This window comes from Manis pentadactyla, chromosome 14 (genome assembly GCF_030020395.1).
Source record: "Manis pentadactyla isolate mManPen7 chromosome 14, mManPen7.hap1, whole genome shotgun sequence".
Classification (NCBI taxonomy): Eukaryota; Metazoa; Chordata; class Mammalia; order Pholidota; family Manidae; genus Manis; species Manis pentadactyla.
This window is the reverse complement of record NC_080032.1, coordinates 25,923,164-25,947,553: the sequence shown is the minus strand read 5'-3', so window position 1 is coordinate 25,947,553 and position 24,390 is coordinate 25,923,164. Positions and strand designations below refer to the sequence as shown.

Here is a 24,390-nt window from a genome sequence, read left to right as displayed (position 1 = left end):
CCCAGACTTCAGACCTCCAGAACTGTGAGCAAAGATGTGTTGTTTGAAGCTAAGTTTTGGATAATTTGTTATGGATATGAAATAAGGATGACATGTTTATGATATTTAGAAATGCAATAGCCTGATTTAATTAATCACTAGGCTAAGTTTGGAAATGGGCTACACTTTAAAAGATGGGGCTGAATGCATTATCTGGAAATAGCTTTGTGATATCACATATGTATTAGTCTCCTATGGCCTCAAGCTTAGTGACTTAAAACAACACACATTTAATATCTTATCTTCATGGGGGCCATATGTCTCACTGGGCTACAACCAGCCTCTTCTGGAGGCTCTAGGAATCTGTTCTGTCCTCTTCCAGCTCACTGAGATGCCCCCACTCCTTGGGCCCTGCCCTTCCTCATGTCCAGAGCCAGCACATCTGCATCGCTCTGACCCCTCCTCCATCGTCACACTTTTGACTCACCACAACCAGTTCTCCACTTTGTGGGACTCATGTGATTAGACTTGGCCCACCTGGGAAGTTTCCCTATTTCAAAGCCCAGACTTGGCCCACCTGGGAAGTTTCCCTATTTCAAAGCCCACACCCACACCCTTAATCTCATCTGCAAATCCCTGTTGCTACAGAGGTTCCAGCACCACAGATTCCTGGAACTAGAGTGTGCATCTCTGGGGCCATTAGTCTGCCCACTGCACATACTCTTGGCTTATTTTTCAGAGAATTATTTAATGAATTCATTTATGTAAATGGAAAGGAAACAAGATAAAGTACTACATAGATCATAACAATATTATCCAGAAGAAAAATCCTGCAAGTACTGTAATCACATCACTCCGAGGGGCCACCTTCAAGCTCTAAACTGAAATGTCATACATGGGATGAAAAGATAACACACAACCCTGGTAACCAGGAAAAGCCAATTAAAACTACAGTGCAACACTATTTTCCCAACTTCCAGGAAGATAGAAATGGAAGATACATACCCCGTTGACCTAGCAATTCCTCTTGAGGAATCTAAAGTGCTGCAACAATCAAGGCCCCAGGATGCAGGTAATACATGCCTTAGGATATTAACTGCTGCATTGTGTTAGTGGGGAAAAAAGCTAAAATGCACCTGAATTGGTGTTGGGTTTGAATGACATGCAGTCACTAGTATAGGGACTATTCCATGAGACAGAGGGTAATGCAGGAAGGCACCCAGGTCAGCCTGCTTCCCCAGCCTCCATCCAAGTGAGGGTACACACCCAGGCAGTCCTCAGACACGCTGTCAGGATAGATAGAACAGACATCACACAACTTGAAGCTTATGCCCCGGTTCTGAACCATTCTGTCACTGCATACTATGGGTTTATATATCTTCTATATACCCTGTGGTATGGATCCCCCAGAAAGATACTTTGAAGTGCTAATCCCCATACCTGTGAATGTGACCATATTTGGGAATAGTCTTTGCAGATGTTATCAGGGTAAGATGCCATCCCTGGGTGGGTCCTCATGCAATATGGCTGGTATCCTTATCAGAAGAGGAGATTGGGATGCAGACACACAGAGGAAGTAGCATTTGAGGACGCAGAGAGAATGCTCTGTTATATCAGAGGAAGACATTGGGAGATGCATGACAAGCTGAGGAAGGCCAAATATTGCCAGCAATATCAGAGCTAAGAGAAAACCTCAGGACAAATTCTCTCCTGGAGGCTTCAGAAAGCATGGCTGTGCCCACATCTTGATTTCAGACCTCCAGAACTGTAAAAGAACACATTTCTGTTGTTCTAAGGCACCCAGTTTGAGGTATTTTGTTATGGTAGCTCTAGGTAACCAGTATACCCTGTCATTATCTTATAAATAGCACAGTTATTGCATGGGTGAATACTATGTCTTTTAAGAGTCAGTTTGTTATAAACAAGCAGTTGAAACATACTACAATGTTTGAAACCCTGAAAAAAATACATACTGAAAAAATTTAAATATATACATTTAAATACATTCTGGAAAATATATATACTAGAATTTTTCATATATGTACTTTAAAAATTATGTATCTATAAATCCATATATATAAATATCTATATGGATACTATATACAGAGAGATTCCATATGGATATTGTACCATTTTTATATAGATACTAGATCTGTATCTACCTATATTTCTGAAGATAAACATAAATACCTGGATATCTAGATAGATCCATCTAGAGTGTCCCAGGCCTGTCTCAGCCTCTGAAGTTCTGTTATGTCCTGTTCTATTCTGATTTCTAAGGGGATTTCCTATCCTCTTTTCTGAGTGTAGACTCCTCTAAAGTGACATCAACCCAGAATGAAAGTTTCTTTCACAGAGAGCGTTCTGGCCTACCATGGACTGCCAACAGTCTGCTTTTAAAGTTCCTCCTGCTGGAAAGAAGCAGTCATTAATACAAGAGACCCCTTGCACGCATCGTCTGAGTTTACACAGAAATGCAGTCAAAATGGGAACCCCTCGTAAGCTCTCGTCTGTTCCAGCCACATGCCTCCCTGCTGCCCTGACAGCTCCAGCCAGCCTTCCAAGGTCCCCAGCTTGCCATTCCCTCTCCTTGGAGTTCTCTTCCCTCACATCACCTCTTCCTGGAACATTCTGTATCTTCTCTCCCTGCTTTTTTTCAACTTAGCAACCATCACTATTGCATGTATTTTACTTGCTTACCAAGTCTGTCTCCTGGTCTTTCCTTGTAGGGTGAAAGCTCCATGAGATCAAGGCCTTTGGGTCCGTTTGTTCACTGCCCCAGGCCTCAGCAAGTGCCTGGCACGTAGTTGGTGCTCATTAGAGATTGTGAACTCAGACATTTCAGGGCTGGGGCAGATAAGTGAGTAGAGCAAGCTCAGTGCCAGATGATGGGAGCAAGTGACACCAGCCTCATGACTGAGGTATAATGGGGAATGGCAGGGCCTGAAGCAAATGGCAGCATCTGCCCCTTCCGTGAGGAGCAGTGACTATCTCCAGATGGGATGGCCGAGCAAGAAACCAGGCCCCATGACTCCCAAACTTGATTTAAAAAAAAACAGATATACAAATTTTTATGTAAAATACCCTTATTTTTTGTACTAGTTATTAATCACTGGATAGCAAATTACACTAAAAGTTAATGGCTTGAAACAACAATATGCAATTATCTCACCCTTTTCTGTGAACCAGAAATTCAGGAGTGGTTTAACTGAGTGGTTCTGACTCAGATCTTGTGAAATTGTAGGTAAGATGTAGGCAGGGACAGCAGCCATCACAGCTGGATGGGGGCCGAAGGTTCGCTCAGAGATGGTTCCTCTCATGGCTAGCTAGTTCCTGTGGGCTCTTTGCAGGGGCCTCAGCTCCTGGTCACATGATCCTATGCAGAGGGCTGCACTTGTCCCCACAATATGGTGACTGGCTTCCCCCAGTGACCCATCCCAGAGAGTAAGGCGGAAGCCACAGGCCTCTGTGACTTTAATAGTCACACACTGTCTATTCTGACATATCCCTTTGTTAGAAGCAAGTCACCAATCCAGCCCACACACAAGGAGAGGAGAGTTAGGTTGAACCTTTTGAAGGAGAGGAGAACCAAAGAATTTGCAGGTTTATTTTAAAGCCATCACATTTTAAAATACTGGCAACTCATTTCATATATGAAGCATGTAATCATCCACCACAGTATAGGACAAACAACACCTCCAAAGGTTGGATTAGTTCACGGGCCACCAAAGTGTAACCTCTGCACTATTCTGATGGTTAGATAAAAGAGATTGAATGGCCGTATGGCATGAATATATAACATGTCTCTCCATTTTGTTTTTAAGGAAAATGTCTGTGCTGATGCTGAGCTGCACCATGTAGTCTGCGCATTAACGTGCTCCCTAGGTAAAACATTGAGTGTCGGGTAAAGGAAATATCTCATTTGATTTGATAATTTACTGATATTCGTTAGCTAGACTGACAAATGAACTAGATAATGAAATCTTTAAGAATAATTTTCTTATTGGTTTGCTGAGTCAACAAAGTGGATGGAAACTACACAAATAGAAAAGCTTGACCCCATATTTGCTAAATGTTTAATTTATTTGCTTCATGACTCATCTTTGACATGAAATAGAACTATTAAAATTCTAACAAACTTCCATATCTGAGTCACTGTTATTTTTTTTAATTTTGTTATCATTAATCTACAATTACATGAAGAACATTATGTTTACTAGGCTCTCCTCTACCCCAAATCCCCCCCACACCCCATTAGTCACTGTCCATCAGCATAGTAAGATGTTGTAGAATCACTACTTAGTCACTATTATTTTTATTAGAATATGTGCTGCTACTTCTGATCACTTTTTCTGTATCCAGATGGGATTAAGAGTTATTTACCCAATAATTCAACAAATATTTACTGAGCACCCATATGTGCGGGCACTGTGCTGTATACCTGAATATCATGTCAAATATGGTACTTTGTTTATTCTAGTGAGGAAAAGATGAAAAAACAAGCATGTAAGCGATTAAGCAAGATATTTTCAGTCAGCATAAGTGCCATGAAGAAAATAAAACAGACTGAGATGGAGAATGGATGCTGTGGTAACCCTGTGATAGAAGGGATGGTCAGGGTGGGCTCCCTTGAGGAGGTGGCTTTTGAGCTGTTTCCTGAAGGGTGAGAAAGAGCCAGTCAGGCAAAAAAGTGAAGGGAGCACATTTTAGGCAGAAGGACTAGTAAGTGCAAAGGTCCTGGGGGCAGTAACAAACTTGGCCAATGGAAGATTCAGAAAGGCTTATGTGGCTACTGCAAAGTAACAGAGAGAGAAGCACAGATGGTGCAAGAGGGGAAGGTACAAGGTAGCTCCTGTAGGACCTGGCCAGTCTTAGAAAACCATGGCAGGGCTTAGGAGGGGGAGGATGGTCTGGTGTGTTTTAAGATCACTCTGTGCACCGAGAAGGATGGAACATTCTCTCTGCAATATCCCAACCCTTTCTAACTGGAATCTAATCCTGAAGAAATAGCAAATCCAAATGGAGGGACATTCTACAAAATAACTGGCCTACATTATACTCTGCAAAGTGTCAAGGTCAGGAAAGGAAAAGGCGTCATTCCAGATCAAAAGAGACTAATCAGGTGGGGCACCTACACGTAATGTGCCATCCTGGAGGATCCTGCATTGCATATAGGACAGTAGCAAGGCAGTAGGCAACTCAAGTATGTAGATTAGATAAAAGAACTGTGTGACAAGCCAATTTCCTGATTTGGGTAAATGTACAGTGGTTATGTAAGAGAATGTCCTTGGTTTTAGGAAATACACACTGAGGGTATCCTGTTTCCTACCTACTCTCTTAGACATCTCAAAGGAAAAAAGCCATATATATATATACGATATTTTAAAAAATCATATATGTATACTGAGAGACAAGGAAAGAATGATAAAGATGAATGATGAACGTTAACATTTGAGGATATCAGAGGTAATGGATACTCAAATTCTTTGTGTTATTTTTGCAACTTTTTTGGGTAATTCTGTTATTTGGCTTCAATTTTTTAAACTACAGGTTAAGCATGGGTTTGCAATCCATGCTGAATAGCAGAGACAAGTAAGTACCTCTGTCAACTGAAAGCTCTAGATAGTTGGAAGAGCTTGGGGAGTTTTACTGAGGAAAGGCATCAGCTATGTCTCCTTGAGTGTATTTTCCCATTGTTGTTCGCTGTACTCCTTAAAATGATCTTCAGAAGCCTGGGGTTGGGCCAGTTAAGGTATTTAACAAGCACTGCTTACAAGGCTGGGTGCTAGGACAACTAATACTCATGGTTTGACATATTTCTCCTTGGCTTTTTCCTGGAAAAAAATTTTTTTAATGTCGAAATGAAGGAACACTGGTGTTCTCACCACCCAAAATTATACAGTGATTAATATGTGATCATATATGCTTCCATGACCTTTTCATTTTTTATTTTCTTATCGTTAATGTACAATTACTTGAACATTATGGTTACTAGACTCCCCCCATTACCAAGTCCCCCCCACATACCCCATTACAGTCACTGTCTATCAGCGTAGTAAGATGCTAGAGTCATTACTTGTCTTCTCTGTATATACTGTTTTTCCCATGTCTCCCCCCACCCCACTACATTATGTGTGCTAATCATAATGCCCCGTTTTCCCCTTTATCACTCCCTTCCCACCCATCCTCCCCAGTCCCTTTCCTTTTGGTAACTGTTAGTCCATTCTTGGGTTCTGTGAGTCTGCTACTGTTTTGTTCCTTCAGTTTTTGCTTTGTTCTTATACTCCACAGATGAGTGAAATCATTTGGTATTTGTCTTTCTCCACCTGGCTTATTTCACTGAGCATAATACCCTCTAGCTCCATCCATGTTGTTGCAAATGGTAGGATTTGTTTTCTTCTTATGGCTGAATAATATTCCACTGTGTACATGTACTACCTCTTCTTTATCCATTCATCAACTCATAGACACTTAGGTTGCTTCCATTTCTTGGCTATTGTACATAGTGCTGCAATAAACAAACGGGTGCATATGTCTTTTTCAAACTAGGCTCCTGCATTCTTAGGGTAAATTCCTAGGAGTGGAATTCCCTGATCAAATGTTACTTCTATTTTGAGATTTTTTAGGAACCTCCATACTGCTTTCCACAATGATTGAACTAGTTTACATTTCCACCAGCAGTGGAGGGTTCCCCTTTCTCCACATCCTCGCCAACATTTGCTGTTGTTTGTCTTTTGGATGTTGGCCATCCTAACTGGTGTGAGGTGATATCTCATTGTGGTTTTAATTTGCATTTCTCTGATTAGTGATGTGGAGCATCTTTTCATGTGCCTGTTGGCCTTCTGAATTTCTTTGGAGAACTGTCTGTTCAGCTCCTCTGCCCATTTTAAAATTTTTAATCCATGACCTTTTTTAAAAAAGAAATAGAATATTGCAGATAAAGTGAAGGACTTCTATGACCCCTCTGCTCCATTGTGTCACACTTCCTGCTCTCTCCAGGCAACAGTGGTCTCAGTCTATATCCTTGCAATTAAAAAAAAATTTCGTACATACACCCAAGAATATGGTTTTATGTGTGTAAGAAAATAGTAATTTATCCTCCATTTGCCCCATGGTCCCAAGCACATAAGCCAGTGAGAATTATGCCTGGGCTTGCTCCACCTTATCCCTAAACATCCCGACCCTCCCCCAAGGCAACAGGCCGAGCGGATCCGCCACAATAAAAGGCTCCACGCTGCTCCCTCTCCCTCTCTCTCTCTCCCCACCCCCCTCTGGGGCAGCCACTCTCTCTTTTAGATAATAAAGTCTTGCGTGGGCCCGTGTCTCCTGAGTCGTTCTGGGTAAGGAGGGTCGCGGCGAGATACCCTTTCAATGTGTTTGTAAAAAACTTTCACATGTATTTCCTATATAATCTTATAAAATCATAATCATTGTAGACCATATAAAGCTATTATCACATCTTCCTGGAACTTTTCTCAACATTATCCTTTTGAGACATCGCTGGTGACAGAGATAACTTCATTCCTTTGAGATGAGGTTCAGTAACACAGATTTGCACATTTCTCTATTGATGGACGTTTACGTAAGTTGTTTTTTGTTCATTTGATAATGCCTCCTGAGAGTTTAACTCTGGGGCTTCTCCCTTGAAATGGAATTGGAAGCCTTGACTATGGTCATTTATCTGCCCTTCCAAGTTACACCTGGAGGCAGAGCTCTTGGTGCGACCTGTGGCCCTCTGGGACCCTCTGACTTGAGCTCCTCGCAGGCTGGGTCTCCACGGTTGTGACCACTTACGTCGGCGGTTGGGGTGGGGGGTTGATCCCGGGAGACTTGCACGTGCGCTAAGCCCTTGGCCGACCTTCCCTGAGGACTCGGCAGTACCATGGGGCCGGTGGCTGTCTGCTCTGGCTGCGCGTCCCGTATGCCCCTTGGGGAGGGTCCACACTGTGAGCTGACGGGAACCCAGCGGCCGGCACAGAAACCCGGGCCGAATAGAAGTTTCCCCATCCTGCCTGCAGGGCCCGTCCGAAAGCTGCCGACCCCTCAGATGATCTGGGAGAAGCGGCTTTCAGGACGGGGAAGCCCGTCCTTGCTTCTTTTACCCTCCGAGAGGTTCTGGTTGAGGCCGGGCACCCGGGAGTCTTGGGGGCCCGGGTAAAGACTCGGGGAGACAACGGGAACTCGGGTTCGGATCCCGGGGTCGTGGGAGTTGGGGGGGTCACAGGTGGGGTCCGCACACCCAACATGGCGCCTGCCAGAGCACTGTGAGACCCTGGTCAGCAGGAGCCGGAGCTTTGTGTGGGCCGCCCCCGCAGATTTCCCGCCCAAGGGCCCAGCCCACTCCGCCCAGTTCCGTTACTGAGGCCGCAGCAGAGCGCGCCGCCTCGCCGTCGGCGCATGCGCGCGCTGGAACCCGCCCTTCGGGCGGGCGCACGTGGCTCCGCTGCCGGCGTACGTGCGCGCGCTGGTCCTGCCTCCTGTGCCCGTCGCGCCGCAAACCTTTTGCTACGCTCCCGGCGGACGCGTACAGCCTCCGGAGCAACCGGCGTACGTGCGCGTGCGCGCGCGTCACGTGGGACGGCGCGGTGCCGTTGACCCGCCTTTCCGCGGCTCGCGCCGGCGTCGACTGCGTCTCCGGGCATTTGAATTGCGCTTCCGCCATCTTTCGAGCCCTCAGACGGGCCTGGAGACGCTTCTGGAAGGTAGTGGCGGATCGGGGCGGCTGGCCGGATTGGACCAGAGACTGGGGCCGGAGCCTGGGCCTGAGCCGGGTCGGGGCCGGGACAGGGCGCTCGGAGGCTGGGGAGGGAGGTGGACAGACTTCGCATCCCTGGCTATGGAGGCCGCGGGCGGGCGGGCGGGCCGGCGGCTAGATCCGAGCTGCTGTGGGCCGGGCGGGGACCAGGGACCAGGGACTGGGTTGGTGGCCTGGCTTGGGGCCGGCCCGGGGTCGGGGGTTGCGATGGGGGTCGGGGGACAGGTCGCGGGCGGCGTGACCAGGGCTTTCCGCGGCCCGGGCCTGGCCTCCCCGCGGCCTCCCCCCACCCACCCCCGAGCGGCCTCCCGGCGGGCGGGCGGGCGTGCAGCCAAGACCGGCTCTGATCCCCGGGTTGCAGCGCGGCCCGGCCCCGGCTCCCGGTCCCCTCTCCTCGGTCTTTAACCCCCATCGGGTGTGGGCGCGCGCGGGACTCTAGCCTTTGTGGCCCGGCACGTGGGGCGGGTCCGGCCATGTGGCCGCGGCAGCAGGCCTGACCGCCCTGTGCTTTGCAGGAACATCGCGATGGCTGCCCAAGGAGAACCCCAGGTCCAGTTCAAAGTACGTACCCCTCGAGTCGGGAGTGCGGGGGCCCGGGTCAGCCGTGTCTCCGCGGCCTGCGGGAACAGTTTCCGTCGCGGCCGCATTAGCGTCCTCGAGCTGCATCGTCACCCGAACCCGGCGCCGGGTGGGGTGTCCGCCTCGCCCTACAGACGAGAAAACGGCACCATTTCGTCCTGCCGGTTCTTGCCTTAGGTGGAAAGATAGGGCTGCTTCGGCGGGGCCTTTGTTTTAAGTGTGCTGCGGGACGGTTGAGGTTTTCTTTTTTTTACTCCAATGAAAGGGGCGTCCGGAAAATCGCGACAGCTATGTGATTCTGGGATCCTAAAATGTTAGGCGTTTGGGATTTAGTTCAAAACTTTCTTTTCCAACAGCTTGTATTGGTTGGTGATGGTGGTACTGGAAAGACTACGTTCGTGAAACGTCATCTGACTGGTGAATTTGAGAAGAAGTATGTAGGTATGTGGGGGAAAACCGTCTGAAAATCTCTGTGAAGTGGTTGAATTCGTTGGCTAATTGGAAATGCTTACGTTTCAGCTACCTTGGGTGTTGAGGTCCATCCCCTTGTGTTCCATACCAACAGAGGGCCAATTAAGTTCAATGTGTGGGATACAGCTGGTCAGGAAAAATTTGGAGGACTGAGAGACGGCTATTACATCCAAGGTAGGTATCTGATTTGTGGCTGATTTTAGGGGGTTTGCAGTTAGGTCTCCAACATGAGATCTGTTCCAATAAACTTAATATTTTGCTGGGAATTCTGTAATTTATACTTGCTGTCTCAGGGAATTGATCATCTCATGCAAGGAAAGGAAATGTGACATTTATCTTGTGACGTTACCTTGCTTGCTGTGTCACGACGGTCATTTGGGGAAAAAACTGGTTTATATTGGGACTCATAATCTAAAAAATTGACAAGCTGTTGTTGCAGCTCAGTATTTGAGAATTTATGTATCTTTTGGTGGTTGTCCGGGATTATTTCTCAGTGTCTCCATTCATGAGGCAATGAGCAGTTTGACCAGATACTGGATCAGAGGAGATGGGTTCTCTTATCTTAAAAATGTTATTTTCCTGCTGACTTCTTTTTAACTGTGCTCTTCTGCAGTCTTTTTTTTTCAACATGCTTGACAAAATTAAAATTATAAAGTAAATAAATGTTCTTTGTACCAAACAACAAAAAGATGAGTTTTAAAAATACTTTTTTGGGAATTTTACTGGCTTTTGCTTTGCTTAAGTATGTGCAAATACATGAACCCCTCCCCCAGCCCCATTCCTTTGCTAAAAAAATGAAATTTGTATATAAAATTCAGTACATGTTCTGTGGCTTGTTCTCTTATTTATCATGGTTTTTCTTGCAGGACAGTATATACATACACATATAGCCTTACCAGAGTTTTTAAAAACAGGCATAATTTATCCTGGTATATTTAGCCATTTAAGGACCTTTTAAGAAGTAGGTACTGAAACCTTCAGACTAGAGAAGACAAGTTCTCTGGAATGCCAGTTTGTCATTAATCTGCTTTTTCTGGGTTGAGGCAGAATTAGTAAAGCATTATGGGGGAGAGATTTGATATGGTAAGCTGCTCATATAAAATGGAGTTATATTATTTTATTTTATTTTTAAAATGGGGTTTTAAACAACACAGTTTATTACAATGACTTAAAGTTTTTGGAACTGGAGGAGTCCTTGAACTTGAGTAGAGAGAGCTAGATGACCTTGAATCGGGCCTGAGACTAAGTTCTCATCCACACTTCTCACCATTGCTCCTCTCTCCAGTAGATGCCTATGCATGTACTACTTACCATAATTTTTTTTTTCAGCCCAGTGTGCCATTATAATGTTTGATGTAACATCAAGGGTTACTTACAAGAATGTACCTAACTGGCATAGAGATCTGGTACGAGTATGTGAAAACATCCCCATTGTGTTGTGTGGCAACAAAGTGGATATAAAGGACAGGAAAGTTAAGGCAAAATCTATTGTCTTCCACCGAAAGAAGAATCTTCAGGTACGTTAGACATTTGCTGAATTACGACTTTTCAAGTTGCAGGTTCATTAAAATTATTTTCTTTTAGCTTGGAATGTCCCTTAGAATAATCATTGTTTGAGAAACAGACTTTTAAAATTAATTTTACTTTTCTTTTAAACAGTACTATGATATTTCTGCTAAAAGTAACTACAACTTTGAAAAGCCCTTCCTCTGGCTTGCTAGAAAACTAATTGGAGACCCTAACTTGGAGTTTGTTGCAATGCCTGCTCTTGCTCCCCCAGAGGTTGTCATGGACCCAGCTTTGGCAGCACAGTATGAGCATGATCTAGAGGTACGATGTTTAAAGTTTAGTTAAGGCTCTTAGGTTTGACGTGTTGCATTTCTGACAGCTTTAATGTGGACTGTTATAACTTCCATCTCTTTCTCTAGGTTGCTCAGACAACTGCTCTCCCTGATGAGGATGATGATCTGTGAGAAGAAAATGAAGCTGGAGCCCAGCGTCAGAAGTCTAGTTTTATAGGCAACTGTCCTGTGATGTCAGTGGTGCAGCGTGTTTGCCACTTTATTATATAGCTAAGCAGAACATGTGCTTAATCTTGGGGATGCTGAAGGAGATGGATGGGCTTCGGAGTGAATGTGGCAGTTTAAAAAAATCATTTCTTTGGACCTGCATATTTAGCTGTTTTGGAACGCAGTTGTTTCCTTCCTGAGTTTCAAATATAAGACTGCTACAGTCACAATATTCAGTGGTGAAGTCTTGTTTGTTGCTGTCATTCCCATTCCTTTTCATTTAGAATGAGAATAAAGTTGTATTTCAAATATCTAAGCCAGCGAACTCATCCCTTGTTTAAAAAGTATTTTCAGACCACTAACGGAGAATTGTGTCGTGTTAGTATTTAAATTGCTTTTACTATTACTTAGAAGTCTTATTAGGTTAAATAATTCAGTGTTTCTATATTTTGTATGTTTGACTCTAGCAAATGGTAAGGCAGGGTCAACAGTATTCTATTTGGTAAGTTGTTAAGAGGTGTGAATGTTGTCGGTACCCCTAAGCTGTATCTATCTACCCTGCCTGCATTTTGACTGCGTAGTGAGACCTAGGGAAGAACTTTATGTGATCTGTCAAAATAAAAGTGGAATGTGTTTTAGGCATCAGATATTTAAAGAATTAGTTACTTTTATTTTATGGCACAGGTAACCATGTTCTAACAGAGCTTTTCCAAGTTGGATGAAATACAAATGATTGCAGGAACTTGACAGGGGAATCTGTTTAAAATGAATATAAATTAATGTGTTTATTTGCATCTGTGTTACTGTTATATGCTTAATGTAAAGTTGATACTCCATGTTTACTCACTGCTTTCTCAATGCTTTAAACATGTTGAAGATGAAGGATTTAAGTTTAACACACCACAGCTTTGGTGGTTTTTTCCCTGAAGGGTTTTTGGGGGCAGTGGAAGAACAGACAAAGTCAGAAAGACAACAGGAAGATAGAGCTTAGAAAGGCATCTCAGTAAAGGTGAAGCAGACAGCAAGACATAGTTAAACTGTTGATCTTTGAATGGTTTCCACATTCAGTGAAGAATTAGCCTGTTTTACCCCACTGACACTACTGTGGCAATTAGAGCTATTCTGCTCATATAAGTACTGCTGTAGTTCACTTTACCAAAGTTCTTCCGATGTCCAATTATCCTTAAATGATTACTTTCTACTGGAGTCACTTTATAAGATATATGGAAAAATGGAATACAAAGGGTAGAATAAATTTCAGTTTAAGATTAAATAAATGTATGAATAGATTAATTTTCAGGCTTCAAATGCTGTGTATAGTACATACATGCTATATTCAGGTCAGAGCCAGATTAGCAGTCTGAAATGTGAAATATTCCCGTAACTGGGATGAAACCTTTTATTCAGGTGATTTAATGACAAGGCATGTGCATTTATGACCGTGTTAGACTGGTGAAAATAACAGTTAAGTTTTGGGAGCTACTTCACCTACCTGTTTAATATGGGATGGGAGAGAATAGTAACTCATTGGGAGAAAAAATGGCTGTAAAACATACGGCTGCTTTTTTGCCTGGATTTCCTATGTCATCTCTAGCACTTGCTATGGGGAAGCAGTAGTTAGCATTACGTGGGGCATGTGTTTCTACCCAAGTTTTACAAAAGAGGTTTTCCCCTTAATCTTGAGATCTTGGTGTCTTAATGGGGAAGCCTTGAATTGGAAGCCTTATTTTAAGTCATTCAGCTAATGTAAACTAGTAAGTGTATTACAGCAGATTGCAAGAATAAGCATTATTTGGTATACACAGATAAAATATGGAGCATTTGTTTCGTACCTGGATAGTATTTATCCTGTTGGTTGAAATACTTAATAATAAAGGAAAATACAGGGCCCTAGTAGTAGTTGGTAAGGGTAAAAATTTTTGAGAAGCATTTTGTGATGTGCTGTGTCAATGTAAAACCCTACAGAATGGGGTTTTGCTGCTACTAAAACACCTATGAAAGGGCAGGGAGTTCCAAAAGTTACATTTCCAAAGTTATGATTTCCTGGGTGATGACATGGCACCTAAAGTAACTATTGAAAATTTGTTTTTTGTGTGAAAATGCTGCCTTATTTTAGAAAATCATGTTGAGCACATGGAATGAAGGGTAAAATGTGTTTGGTAGTTGTACAGGTGGGAAAACGTCTTGATACCTTAAGCTGTGTTTGGCCTGCAGGTACCTGTCTGAAAATGAGTCTAACCTTAGTCTCCTGGGCAGGCAGACAGGTGGGCATGGTGCTAGCAAGGACAGTAACTTCTTTTCCCTTGCCTTTTAACCTCACTTGAAGCTGTATTGGGGAGGAAAGAGGGGTGCCTGGCCACTAACCCTTGCTGTTAAGGACCCTATTCAGAAGGCAGATCTGATCAGGTCTTGCTGGTGAGACCATTCAAGTGTGGCCAAGTCCTTCCAGAAGCAGTGCCATGCTGTGCTCACTGGGCATACTCACTGCAGCTGTGCATATGCTCAGAGTGCTTGCCTTCTACTGAAGGAAGTCCTACTTGTTAGATTCTTTAACTGTTTGAGGTCTTGTGTTGGTACTGGAGACAGTGCTGAATTTCCTCATCCCGGTCAGCCATGGGTGCATTTAGGGTTGTTTCCCTTACTAGTCTGATTGCCACAGGGCAGGAGCATGTCTTTTTGCTCACTCATGGCCCTAATTCTTAACGAAATTTTATGTGTAACCTTGAGGAGGGAAATAATTGGGTAGGAGAGGGGCAGAGAGTATTTATTACACCGTCATAGTCTATTTTGAAGTTGCAGTGTTTCCCTCCTGTAATCTAGTTTGCGCTGTCTTCCCCATTCAGATTGCTTTCTTTAGAGGAGTGTGGAGAGTGGACAGTTAGGACCTTGCTAGGTGTGTCACTGAAGTGAAGTGATGCTGTCAGGAGATCCTGGGTCTGTGATGCCGTAGGGTCAGCCCTGGGAAGTGGCAGCAGGACTTTGGCTTAGATTAGCTTTTCAGCTCCTGCCTTTAAGAAGCAAAATATAAACCATTCTGGTTAAGCTATCATTTCATAATAGTTTGTTCATAAATCCTGGACTGTGTTCAGGAGTGTTGTGCCCATGAAGCTTTCATCCTGGGAGATGCATGATGACCACAGAAGTGCCAAGACAGAGTTAGCACAGCTATGAAAGCTTGCCAGGAATCAAATCTGAGGTGCCTGGGAAGGACAGAATTGGAGGAGGAAGAATAAATGCAGGCAGAGACCTTGGGGTGAGAAGGCAGAGGGGTGGGGCATGGTGGGGTGCTGCCCGAGGGTCAGAGCAGCATTTTAGAGAATGGGCAGCACAGGTGCTTGGGGACAAGTAACAACCCAGCTTGGTTCCACTGAAGTCCATTGTCCATGCTACAATATTGCGGCAGAGGAAGGGTGACAGCACAGTTATGGCAAGCCCCCCTGTTCACTCAACACATCTTAGCAAAAGCTTGGCTGTGTGGATGTCCACTGAGTGCCAGGCAGCATCTTGCGTTCACCACTTCCCCCCTCATCTCATGAGGTGTAATCCACAACTCAAATGTGTGTACTTAGGTGTTCGACATGATGTTTTGATACATGTGAAATGGTAACTGCAGTCAAGCTATTCAACATATCTGTTACATCAGTTATTTTTGTGTAGTAAGAACGTTTTAAGATCTAAGATTTCAGGCACATGATAGTGCTCATAACTATAGACACGCTGAATGTTAGCCCCAGAACTGACTGGTCCTGCATCCCTGTAACTGACCAACATCCCCCTCTCCCCCTCTCCCAGCCCCTGGCAACCACTCCACTGCTATGAGTTCAGCTTTGTCTTTCTGTGTCAGCCTGAGCATACTGTCCCCAAGGCTCATCAGTAGTGGTGTGACAGGATTTCCTCCTTTTATGAGGCTGAGCACATGGATAACTATACAGCATTTTCCTTATCCATTCATCTGTTGATGGACACAGGCTGATTCCACATCTTGGCTGTTGTGAATAAGTTTGTGTCTCAGACAAGGGGTTAAAACATTCTGGTGCTCTGCGAAGGGCAGAGACTAAGCTGCATCGCCTCCAAGTTGACGTGTACATGGATCTAATGCTTAGTTACAACACTGTTCGGTAGGCGAGAGGTCACACTGGTGGTCCTCTAGGCATGAAGGTGGGAGACCATAATGTGAGGAAGCCTAGCCTGCAGAGTGAGTCAACGGGCAATCTTGGGGTAACATTTGCTTTTTGCTTTTTATTTTCTTACATTTTTTTCTTACTGTTTTCCCCCATAGTAAAAAAAAAAAAGTCACTTCATGTATTAAAGGTTCAGGGGTTTAGACAGTAAAACACATAGTCCTCACATTTTCCTAGCACGTAGAAGTACCCGTTGTTGATGTGTGTCATGTCCTCCAAATGTTTTCCCAGAGGGCGGGATTGTGCAGTGCAGCTTCAGCTTGGAGACGTGGGGGCCTCATGAGCTGGGAGAGGTCTGTGGGTCTTGTGCATCCTGATTTTGACAGTCTAAAAAAACTGACCGGACAACCCAAGACTTTGAGCATTGGTTGCATATCTGATGACACTAAGGAATTTTTGTTCATTGCTTTGGTGAGATAAGTTTTCAGAAGTTTCCTCTTGCATAGATACAAAAATGTCTGCAGTGAAAGGTTACTGATAGGATCCCACGCTTTAGCTGTCACCGAGGGCATCAGCTCCACCATTTCATTCGGGGATTGCAAAGTGGTGGCTTCCTAATCCTCTCGCTCCTCTGGAATTAGCTGTGAGTCTTTCATGAAGTGTCATCAACCACTTGGGTGCCCTAAAAAAATAGACCATATGGACCAGCAGAATAAGTACTAGATTCCTGTCCTCCGTTTTCTGAGTGGGTTGCTGCCCTAGCAACCTCAAGTGACCGCTGAGATCTTTTTCTTAGTCATAGTATTACATACACATATTTGGTATGCTTCAGTATATCTCATTATTTTCCTTTTTGATGGTTGAATTGTGCTCTAAGGAGCACAGACCCTCACATTAGTTTCCTGTGTCATTTTGATAGGACCCTTTTCTCTTTAAATGTTTTGCTTACAGACCTGACAAAATATCCTAGGGCCATCGCCTGCATTTCCTACTCAAGACCTAGTGTCAAGAGATCTCCCCAGGAAGGCCTAGAGAAATGCTACTGAGAGACCAGAATTTGGGTTGTTGGGGAATGCTGTTGGTTACTAGTTGTCATTGCTCCTAGCCTTCAGGTGACAGAGATCGGAAATAAGTATTTTCTGAAGAAAAAATAAATCAGCTTGTACTGTGACTGTTAATTACAATTTAAGAATATGCTGTTTTTACTTTGATTTCATATTTACATCTTGTTTATGCTGAAATTTTGTTTTTTAAGTTAATATGATTAATTGCTTTATCCTACTACATATCACAGATCTAGAATAGTGATACCAATATTACCACTTAGGACAAGAACACCGAATGCAGTTTATGATTTCAGTATGGCATGTGTTTTGTTTCACACTCAAAGTATGCAGTCAAAATACAAGGCTTTAAAAATCACTTGAAATAATTCTCCTTTCTGTAGTTATACCACCAATTTGGTACACAGTTTGGTTCATTTATTTCAGTCTCTTTAAAGGATCTTTTGATATCTTATGTCCTTTTTTTTTTTAAGGGTTCGTGAAACACAGCTCTAAAGCCGAAACTAGAAAAGGAATTAAATTGGTAAAGATCTTATTTCTGTTGCTTCCTCCTCCTCATAGAAAACTAGTTTATCAGTAATTAGTAGGTAACTAGTTTATTGTTTATCATTCCACTTTCTTTCAGAAGATAAAAACGCATCTTTTTATATATTTGAAAATGTAAGCATGTGTGTGTGTGGTTTGTGTGAGTGTGGGCAATGTATGTTTATATTCCCCTTACACAAAAGTTTTCCTACAATATATACTCTCCTGAGCTTTGATGTATCCTGGACACACTCCACAGCAATGTAAGATGTTTTGCATTTATTTTTATAACTCCCTAGGTAGGTATTATATTGTATAAAATAATTATTATGCTATAACACCAGTATAGTCAAGCAGACCTCTTAATGGATATGTTATTTCCAGTCTTTGGAAAGAAAGTCTTGTGCAGATATGATACTGGAGTGTTGTGCCCAAGCATCTGGAGCAGATAAGTAGAAAAGGTTTAGGGGCCAAAGGGTAAAGGCAAACTCAGTTTTGCTAGATACTGCCAAATTTCTCCCCTTTCAGAGCCAGCAAATTTCATTCTGTTCTGTATTGTACTCTGCATTGTATTTTGTTCTGACCTTTAGGATCATGGCAAATTTCATTCTGTTCTTTATTGTGTTCAGCATTGTATTCTGTTCTGGCTGCAGTTTTTAAAACGTTATACATCTTTAAAAATTTCACGCAAAAATGTAGATTCCACCTTGAGAAATGAACAGATCTGGAGACACCCCGTTCCCACATGGAGGGGATGGGTTCTCTGGGCTGTCTCAGCTCCCACTTCTGATGAGTTATGCGTATTTGCTTATCCCCGGCCCAGGCATTGGTGTGTAGGCATTTGAATTTGTGAATTCTGGGTTTAAGTTGTACTTCATGGTTTTAAACTTGCATTACCTGTGAATGAGACAGAAAATGTGTCTGCTCTAAAAGTACATCCATTTGGGGGGGGGGGAGGATGTACATAGAGAGGATCCAGCTCAGTTTATACAGTTTTATGTAACATAGAAATCAACCTATTGTTAAATTTGTAAATCTTTCTCCAGGTTTTTTTTTCTGTTATTTTCACTGTACAGAAATTGGGTGAGGTTTGAAATAGAACCGTCCCCTTTATTTTAGGACTTTTACCTGTATTTTAATAAGAAGCTAGCACAGAGGGAAAGGTATTTTCGTAAGTTAAGGCAGGAGTGTGTGGAGCCTGGGCCTGACCTGACCTTGGAATCCAAATCAAGAGTCTGGATTTTTACGACAAACACCTGAAAATTGTCGTAGGAGGGAGTCTGAAGAGGACAAGCATGGAATGGTGCTTTTGGTGGCACCGTTATCACTGAGATGTTGAGAAAGATGCAGATATGACTGATTAGTGACCCTTTTGAAATTAGATCATCAAATATTTTGTAACATTAAGTCCTTACAATACTCCAGTTTTAATAAAGCTCTTTAATGTATATCCTTATTATCTGAGGATGATTGGTATTAAAAGTAGCCACTTGAAATAAATCTGCTTAAACAAGGACCAGAATTTCAGATTAAGGAACAAGAAACAATTAGGACTTTATTTTGAAAAATGAAACAAAATTATGACAAGTTTTATATTTAATGACATTGAGCTTATGATTGAAATTGTATGCTACATCTTGTAACAACCAAAATAGAATTGCATTAATTTAGGAAGAACACAATTTGTATGGCAGAATTACAGTATCTGCTTCAATTCCACTTGATTTTCACAGATTAATCATACAGTTTTTCTATAAAAATGTCTGGGGCCTTCATTAGCCTTTCAGTATTCAAATAGGAACACTGGCCTTATTTGTTTCCTTCTTCAGTTTTGGGTGGTTAAATTCCAGATTCCTGTTTCTTCATATCTTTACATGAAATTTGGGCAGCTCATGACTTGTATCCGATTTATCAAGTCTCACAGGGCTTGCAGTCTCTGATTTTACTACAATTCCACCAATCAGAGAGCACCAGAATCAGACCAGAGATGTCTGACTCACAGACAGGCAATGACAGGTGCACATGTGAAGCAGGGAGATGTTTAGGTGTAACCTCACAAATGGTGGTTAGGAGTAATAATATACTTGGATGACTTTTGCCTCCTACTGCAACCTCAGGAATATCGGATGATGAAAACGTGCTATCCTTCATTAGATTCTCAGAATAATCCTGTTAGCCAGCCATGGCTACACAGCAGGTGCACGGTCGTGCACAGTGCGTCTGTTATACCTGCAGGCCCAGCGCTATGATCGGTGCTCTGGAGAGACTGATATTCTTAGATCTGTCGACAGTGTTAACATACGCACACCTTCTCTTTGCCTCTTAGGATTCAAATGGCTATTGCCTGGTGTTAGTGATTTCTTTCACCAAACTCAAGCAAATAAAACTCAGAAAGAGCAACCCAAGTGTGCAGTATTGGGACATGCCATATTTTAAAAATTGAGCCTGCAGTTTGTACAACTTGCTGCAGTAGCTATATCCTAAAGACTATAACTGTGATAAACTGGTTTTGATTTGAGTTAAAATTTAACTCAATTTCCTCATGGAAGGCATACCTTGGTGTTATGTATTAGTGGTGATACTAATAATATACATGTAATATACTAATATACAATAAAACAACTAGTTTTTAATAGCACATACCTTGCTGATATGTCACTTAATGTTTGTAACAATCCTAACTGATCCCTGCTCTTATTTCCTCGATAAATGGATGTATGGAAGATAGATACTAAATGGCATGTCTCAGCTATGCAGGAGTAGAGTCAGGACTTCAACTCAGGCAGTCTGCTAGATTTTGAATTATAATACACAAGGAGCAACCTTAACTTTGCCCCTGTTCATTGTCAATATGTGTTATTTGCTGATTCTAGGAATTTACTGTAAATCATTTTATGTTTGAGCTAATTTGGAGAAAGAGGAAAGAAAATACATTAGATCTAGAAAGACGTACATTGGAAACTACATGAAGTTAATGAGCTAAATTCTTTCTCCCATAAGTACTGATTTCTTCAAGATTTGTGTCAACATTCATTCAGGTTGCTGTGGTCACCAGAGGGGTGGGAGTGGCCAGATGGACAAAGGGTAAGTGCAGCCCTTCATCAAGAACCCACATGGTGGTGAATTTCCTTGGACATTTTACAATACCAGTTTAGCTGCCACAATGACTAGAGTTGACATACTTACTAATTTCCATTTTAAAATTCAACTGTGGACAATAACAAACGAATTGTATGTCATTTAGGTTTCAGGGAAGACCATCAGGAATTATTTTTAAAGAAACTGCTCTGGTGATGAGAGAAGTGAATTATCCTCTCGATCCCAAGTTACATGGAGCTTTAAGTCTTCAGAAAAGCGCCAGCAACCTTCGCTCTTAAGTCATTTTCATCAATCAACCCACCTTTTATTGTAAAATTGCAAACTTTTCATTATGGAAAATTTCCAAACCTACAGAAAAGAGACGAGCATGCTGAACCTTACTTAGCTTCATTTGAGTGTCAACAATTAACAAATACTCATATAAACCATTTTCACAGTAAATGTTACCTCATGACTGTATATCTAAATAATGTTTCACAAGCCTGGAAATTATATCTCAGGCATATGGCCTGTGGATTTCTTTACTGCTCTAAAACAGGGCTCTGTTTTTCTCTCCTCAGATGTCAAGAGGTTTTTTAAGAGAGTAAAAAAGCATAACAAGACAAATATACAACTGAACTTGAAATTCATTATTTCTACCTTAAGTGTACTTTCAATTTTAAAAATTCCCTTTTTAAAAGAGGATATCCACGTTTCTGATGTGTGTGCATTTTTCCTAGTAAAGGGCGAAATAAACATTTGTTTTTTTGAGAAATAAGTGGTATTTTTGACTTGCTGAGAATTTTCTTAAAAATGAAAATCACCATTTTTTTATTGTACAATAGTAGATGTCAAATATTTTTTTAAAGCCAGACCTTATATCAAATAATAAGAGCCCTTATAAATTCACACGCTCTGCAACAAGCACCTCTTGCACCTCATGGTTCGAGTCGTTCTGTGCATGCTTTCTCATGCACTTTGAGGAAGTTCCCTGTTTTATTTTCTTGCCAGCCTCGCACCCAGATAACCCAAAGTACCCAACTGGTAAAAAAAAGCTTCCTCCATTGTCATACTGTGTGTGTATATACAGATTTAATAAGATTCTGGTCCTTTGAGTTGTTTGAACAGGGGATGCATAATACATCATCTGGTCCCCAAAAGAAGAAGCACCAAAAGGGGTTTGGGAGCATCCACCCGCCACAGCACTAAGGTGTGGGCTATTATTATTAATTTCTTACTATCCTGCCATGAATTGTTTGTGTAAACAAACCAGATGGACTCTTATGTTTCTACCATTTAAAAAACCCTACAGAAGTTAGCTTCTTAAGGCAATATTCATTTTGCTTTTTCTGCATAGCAGCATATGTCAGATCACATTGTGTATTGGGTTTCATGCTCCATAAACGATTTCATGGCATGGCAGCTGTATGGATGCAGCAGTCCTCTGGCGAGGGAGTTGGGGTTGTTTACAGTAGTTCACTGTTCAAACAGTGCTACAAATATATACTCGTACATGTGTTATTTTGTGCATGTGCACTGTTACCTGCAGGATCTGTTTCTAAAAGTGGAATTGTGGGTTACAGACCGACTTTGGTAGTGATTGCTGGTGTGCCTACCACCGCCGTGCACCAGTCCACATCCCCAGGGGTGGGTCTGAGCCTTCCTGTCTGCCCATGGCTTCAGTAATTGCGTGTGTCGTTGAACTTGTGTGGTTTTCCCGTTGTGAGGACTGAAAAAGGGTAATTAGGTTTGTTTGTTTGCATTGCTCTTACTACCAGTGTAAGAAGGGACCGCTTCTGATGTATAGGTGGAATCGTACAGTGCGTTGCCTTTTCAGATGGCTTCTTTCACTTAGTGACACACTTCCAGCTTCCTCCTGTCATTTCATGGCTTCATGGCACATTTCCTTTTAGTGCTGACTGTCTGGAGGGACCACAGTTAATTGATCCATCCACCTACCGAAGGACATCTTGGTTGCTTCCAAGTTTAGGCAGTCATTGAATAAAGTTGCCCTTAACATCCATGTGCAGGTTTCATGTAGACACAAGTTTCCAACTCCTCTGAGTAAATAACCAAGAAATGTGATTGCTGGACTGTACGGTAACAGGTTTCGTTTTGTAGGAAACTGCCAAGCTGTCTTGCAAAGTGGCTGCACCATGTGCATCCCTACATCCATTGTAGGGGGATTTTCCTATCACTGTCTATGCTGATACATCAATCCTTATGAAAGCAGTGTTGTTAAATTACATTTTCTTTGAAAAATAAATATTTCACTTAAGTCTTCTAGTTTATGTTCTAGACTTAATCAAATTGTTCCCTCTAGTTTTCTTTAATTTTATTTTTCTGCAAGTAATTCTCTTTTAGCAGTCCTTATTTTACATTTGAACATTCTCTTAAAAATACAAGTTACTTAAAAATACAAGTTCTTGGACTTTAAAGATAGATCTCACATTCTGTTTCTTAAATGCTTGATGTTTAGTTTCCTTTTTATTAGTTCCTTTCTCCTTGCAATTATTCTGATATTTTTCTAATTCCTTTAATTTCAGCCTTAAGTCAAACACTAAAAAAAAATTCTTGTTAACAAACTATGTCAGACTAAATATATATATATATATATATATATATATATATATAATTGTATGATTCCATTTATATGGAATATCCAGAATAGGCAAATCCATAAAGACAGGGAGATTAGTGGTTGCCAAGTGCTGAGGGGGAGGCTGGGAATAGGGAGTGACTGCTAATGGGCACAGAGTTTCTTTTATTTATTTATTTATTTATTTTTATTTTGGTATCATTAATATACAATTACATGAGCAACATTATGGTTACTAGACTTCCCCCATTATCAAGTCCCCACCAGATATCCCATTACAGTCACTGTCCATCGGTGTAGTAAGATGGTAAAGAATCACTACTTGTCTTTACATTTGAACATTCCCCATGCCCCCCCCACATTATGTTAATCATAATGCCCCTTTTTCCCCCTTATCCCTCCCTCCCCACCCATCCTCCCCAATCCCTTTCCCTTTGGTAACTGTTAGTCCATTCTTGGGTTCTGTGAGTCTGCTGCTGCTCTGGTCCTTCAGTTTTTGCTTTGTTCTTATACTCCACAGATGAGTGAAATCATTTGATACTTGTCTTTCTCCACCTGGCTTATTTCACTGAGCATAATACCCTCTAGCTCCATCCATGTTGTTGCAAATGTTAGGATTTGTTTTCTTCTTATGGCTGAATAATATTCCATTGTGTATATGCACCACATCTTCTTTATCCATTCATCTACTGATGGACACTTAGGTTGCTTCCATTTCTTGGCTATTGTAAACAGTGCTGCAATAAACATAGGGGTACATGTCTTTTTCACACTGGGCTGCTGCATTCTTAGGGCAAATTCCTAGAAGTGGAATTTCTGGGTCAAATGGTATTTCTATTTTGAGCTTTTTGAGGAACCTCCATACTGCTTTCCACAATGGTTGAACTAATTTACATTCCCACCAGCAGTGGAGGAGGGTTCCCCTTTCTCCACAACCTCACCAACATTTGTTGTTATTTGTCTTTTGGATGGTGACGATCCTTACTGGTGTGAGGTGATATCTCATTGTGGTTTTAATTTGCATTTCTCTGACAACTAGCGATGTGGAGCATCTTTTCATGTGTCTGTTGGCCATCTGAATTTCTTCTTTGGAGAACTGTCTGTTCAGCGCCTCTGCCCATTTTTTAATTGGATTATTTGCTTTTTGTTTGTTGAGGTGCATGAACTCTTTATGTATTTTGGATGTCAACCCTTTATCGGATCTGTCATT

The 24,390-nt window shown here is 42.2% G+C and overlaps 1 protein-coding gene across 1 annotated transcript; it reads left to right on the top strand.

Moving 5' to 3' along the window:
• Window positions 1-8,563: 8,563 nt before the first annotated feature.
• Window positions 8,564-12,109, top strand: RAN (RAN, member RAS oncogene family). Its single transcript, XM_036921839.2, has 7 exons — window positions 8,564-8,681; window positions 9,250-9,295; window positions 9,670-9,754; window positions 9,833-9,958; window positions 11,114-11,301; window positions 11,444-11,614; window positions 11,713-12,109. The coding sequence occupies exons 2-7, from the start codon at window positions 9,260-9,262 to the stop codon at window positions 11,755-11,757; spliced, it is 651 nt and encodes a 216-aa protein (XP_036777734.1). The 5' UTR covers window positions 8,564-8,681; window positions 9,250-9,259; the 3' UTR covers window positions 11,758-12,109.
• The last annotated feature ends 12,281 nt before the right edge of the window (window positions 12,110-24,390 follow it).

Coding starts and splice junctions, on each gene's coding strand:
- RAN (XM_036921839.2), top strand. CDS start 9,260: ATGGCTGCCCAAGGAGAACCCCAGGTCCAGTTCAAA. Junction 9,296..9,669: donor AACCCCAGGTCCAGTTCAAA/GTACGTACCCCT, acceptor CTTTTCCAACAG/CTTGTATTGGTTGGTGATGG. Junction 9,959..11,113: donor AGACGGCTATTACATCCAAG/GTAGGTATCTGA, acceptor TTTTTTTTTCAG/CCCAGTGTGCCATTATAATG.